The sequence below is a fragment of the Microtus ochrogaster genome, linkage group LG12 (genome assembly GCF_000317375.1).
Source record: "Microtus ochrogaster isolate Prairie Vole_2 linkage group LG12, MicOch1.0, whole genome shotgun sequence".
Lineage (NCBI taxonomy): Eukaryota > Metazoa > Chordata > Mammalia > Rodentia > Cricetidae > Microtus > Microtus ochrogaster.
In genome coordinates, this window is record NC_022036.1 from 4,227,475 (window position 1) to 4,231,593 (window position 4,119).

The 4,119-nt window shown below is 39.1% G+C and overlaps 1 protein-coding gene across 1 annotated transcript in view; it reads right to left on the reverse strand.

Moving 5' to 3' along the window:
• Positions 1-3,837: 3,837 nt before the first annotated feature.
• The window catches only part of LOC102000929 (olfactory receptor 2A5-like), a 942-nt gene continuing 660 nt past the window's right edge, over positions 3,838-4,119 (reverse strand). Inside the window, exon 1 of the mRNA XM_026787567.1 lies at positions 3,838-4,119. This exon is cut by the window's right edge and continues 660 nt beyond it. Coding sequence (XP_026643368.1) covers positions 3,838-4,119 — 282 coding nt within the window.

The window sequence follows — 4,119 nt, forward strand, 5'->3', positions numbered from 1 at the left end:
ACCCACTGTTAAAGAAAACTGACTCTTCCTCCTAGCAGCTGTCAATACCCTTCAGCTAGGGGTGGGTTTTCATGTCCTTCTCCTTTCTTTATGCCAGGATTTAGGTGGAGGTAGTATTCAGCTGATTTTTAAGAATGAATCCTTGTGCACTTAGATTATTGAATCTTCCACCCCTCATCACAAAAAATTTGCAATAAATACCGAGATCCACAAGTATTCAAAGTGCTGAGACCTCAGAAAGCTCAGTGCTAAATGACACATCTAGATCACATTTCCTCCTCCCAATATTCAGGAATTGTGGAAAAGGGGGTAAAAGCATTATAAGAATTATAGGCAGTGTATGACCATAAAGAAATGATGTCAATAGTGAAGTTGAATTTAAAAACTTGCATCTGCTGTATCAACACCCACAAGCTCTGCCCAAGCTCAAGACTAAGTTAAGCTTCTGTTTCTTTTTGTTTCCCCCTCCTCCAGTCATTTACAACAATTGCTACATTTGCTCATTCAGTGATGGGTCTTCTGAATACTTCTACATTGACCTTTCTAGCATCCTGGATACATATGAGAACATGGTGAACAATGTAAGAAGTGGCCAGGTGGGTAAAATACATTTTATGTGGGATTATTCTCACAATTTTGTCTGTGATCAAGAACAATAAAAATGATTTTATACCAAACTTGTGGTGCATGATCTTCCCACTTCTTTTGTTAAAAATCTTTCCCTAAGTTAACAACCAAACAAAAACAAGATCATATGACCTCACAAGCTCAAATAGCTGAAGACTTTGAGATATTGTCATTATTTAGTAAGCGCTGCAATAATTTATGAGTCATTAAAATAAAACTAGATTACATAGTTCTGTGGCTATATGTTCATGAATTTTAGCATAACTCAATCTTACTATGTGATTATTTTGTATTTGTTGTCCATATACATTCCTTGTCAAAAATCTATCTTCAAAGCAGATTCACATGTACAATGTCATTTAGCACTGGCAAAAGTCATGTGAAGCGACCAGGAGCACATTATCATCTATGCTGTCTGACCTGTGATACAGTCAAACTTGCAGAAATTAAACCGTTCTTAGAAATCCTGACACAACTGAAACACAAATCTCGCAGAGCAAGCATCTTAGCCTAGCCTGTAGCAGATGCTAACTCTGCTTCAGTGCTGTGCACACAGAGCTCCGGTCAGAGCTCCAAGAGAACAACTTCGTGGATTTTTACTGAGAGGTAAGGAGCTGGGAGCTAATGTGGGAGGCCAACCAGGCTACTGTGTGAGAGTGTCTACTATAATCAAGGATAACAGTGATCATAATAAGTAAGCTCCACAGATTCCACTCACTCGACTGCTGAGCCCAGTGCCTGCAGAGAGTCATCGTGTGCTGTTTGGGGAAAAAGTAATGGCAAGGGCTTTGTAAAGAGCACGGTCCAGGTTTAACTCTCAATTCTGTGCAGCTACTGTCCGCGCAGCATAGGACAGGCTACTAAATCATTCTGAAATGATGTTCCCTTATCTGTTAATTTCTGGAAATAATGCTTTTCTCATCTGTTGTTGGGGAAAATGGGGTGACATTTGGGGAGCCCTGGGGAGTATTTTAAGCATAAATCCAAGCAACTTTTAACTTTCCCTCAGCCCCTTGAAGGCTATGATTAAGGTGGAATGAATATATCTAAATAGGTCATGACACTAATAATGTGTTTATTAAGAAATGTGTGCTTAAATATAGAGACAATGGCAATCTATGCTCAGATTTTTCTGAGGATTTTTACACACACACATATGTGTGTGTGTGTATCTATTTCTATCAGAGTTTCTCTGATAAGCTAGAAGACAAGTCTTTGGAATTCATGTATACTAGTTACAAGTTTGATTGATTTACGCTACAAGTTTAATCTTTTTGGTCTAATATTTTAGCATTTTTTGAACTGATATGAGAGTGAATATATCCATTTTTCCCTTCCAATGAGCCTTAAGGATTACATGGTAGACAATTTAAAGAGTATAAAAATGGTTCAAGATAGATGAAAAAAATCTTGATTTTTATCTAGCAATAATGATACTACAAGGATTCTATTGTACTTTACAGTGACATTAAAAAGCAAAATTGATTTATCCAACTTTTCCCTCTTGTAGGTTTTGGTGCAAAGGTTGCTGATTTCTGATGGCTGGAAGAGTCTGTCTATTGTAACAAGAGGTAAGATGTTTTTCCCAGATATATTAAAAATGCAGACCAGCCAACAGAATAATACCTGAGAAGAGAAAGTAGAAGGAAAACATTTCCTTCTTCTGCCTTATCTCATCAGAAGACAATAATAAGGGGTGAAGTGGAAGAGAAAGATCTGTGGACAGCAGGCAATAATAAAGAAGCAAGGATGGTGCACTTGAATGTCACCAACACTAGACACGTAGATAAGAAGATACTCTAGAAACACACTGTTAAAGCAATCACTTTATTACACCAGGCTGGATGCTCAGGTCCTGATCCTCTTTCATATTTGGACTACATAGGACAGGATGGTTTACTTACATCACATCACCTAGGGTACATGCACTTGGATTTTGCTGAGATTTCAAAAAAGTCCTGTTGTCGTATTTACTGTACCTTTTAGTCCAGTGATTTACAGGATGTAAGCAGCTACCTGCTTTCCTCGATGTCGTTTTCCTATGCAGTATTTTTCATTCTTTTCTATAGTATTCTTGTTTATTTTTCAAACAAGCTTATTTTACAAACCAGTCCCAGCTCCCCCTCTCTCCTCTTCTCCATCTTTCCCATGTTTCTCCCATTCTCATGCAGTTTTTATGCAGATTCAATAATGGTGAACTGCAACCCACATCTCTTTGTAATCTGGATTCCCCAAAAGCCTTCTTTTATGTTTATTCTAAACACAATTTCTCTGCAAGCTTGTTTCAGTTAAATGGTGTAGAATGGGAGGAAATTAAACAAATATACTGACTATTCTGTGTTTTTCATTAAAAAAAAAAGAAATCCCATACAATTGAACTTTTCTTTCCATAGGACTAGATTCATCTGCACATTTGGGTGATTTTCACAATAAAGTCATGCACCAAGCACTGCCTCAATCCCTAGCCCTTAAGTCAGGGTTGCTTAATAAAAACCAACGAGTATTTACTCTACATTGCTAGAGGTATATACTGGAGCAACACACACATAGACTTGTGTCAGTCACAGAGAACTACACCTTGAATTATGAGAAATCAAATCTCAGGTTGGTGTGGGAGGTCCTTTTGTGTATGTGTTGCTTTTATTGGTTAATGAATAAAGAAAATGGCTTGGCCTGATAGAGTAGAACAGAATTAGGCAGGGAAAACTAAATAGAATTCTGGAAGAAAGGAGGCAGAATCAGAGAGAAGCCACGTAGCTCTGTTGGAGCAGGATGAAACTTTATCTTGTAAGTCACAGCCACATGGTAATACACAGATTACTAGAAATGAGTTAAATTAATATGTAAGAGTTAGCCAATAAGAAGCTAGAGCTAATGGGACAAGCAGTGATTTAATTAATACAGTATCTGTGTGGTTATTTCCAGGCTGAGCAGTCAGGAACCAACAAGCGGCCCCTCCTCCAACATCAATTGATTCTTGAAGAGACAAGAGCATTCATAGGCTCTTATTACTGTGCTTTGTTGCCCCCTCAAGTCTGGTATTGTAGATTTCTTAGGTCATGAGCATATATTGATTTGGTTTTATCCCTAATCACCGATACTAACGAGATCTCAAGACACAGTTGAAAGGCACAGACTGGGGCATTTTTATTTCCCTTCCCACCATCTCATAGAAAGTACACTGGATATCTTCAAGTCTCCCCTGGGTATTCATCTTGATCTCTGGTTCCACAGCACTCTGTTGGCAGCACCCTTGACCTCAGCGTTCCTCAGGCTGTAGATTAGCGGGTTCAGCATGGGGTTGAAAAGGCTGTAAAACAGGGAAAGGATCTTCTGCTGTGTCTCTGGGTTCTGAGACTTGGGAGCCATGTACATGACAATGGCGCTGCCAAAGAAGAGCCCGACCACACAGAGGTGGGAGGAGCAGGTGGAGAAGGCCTTTCTGCGACCCTCCCCTGACTGAATCCTCAGGATGGCCATCAGGATGCATGC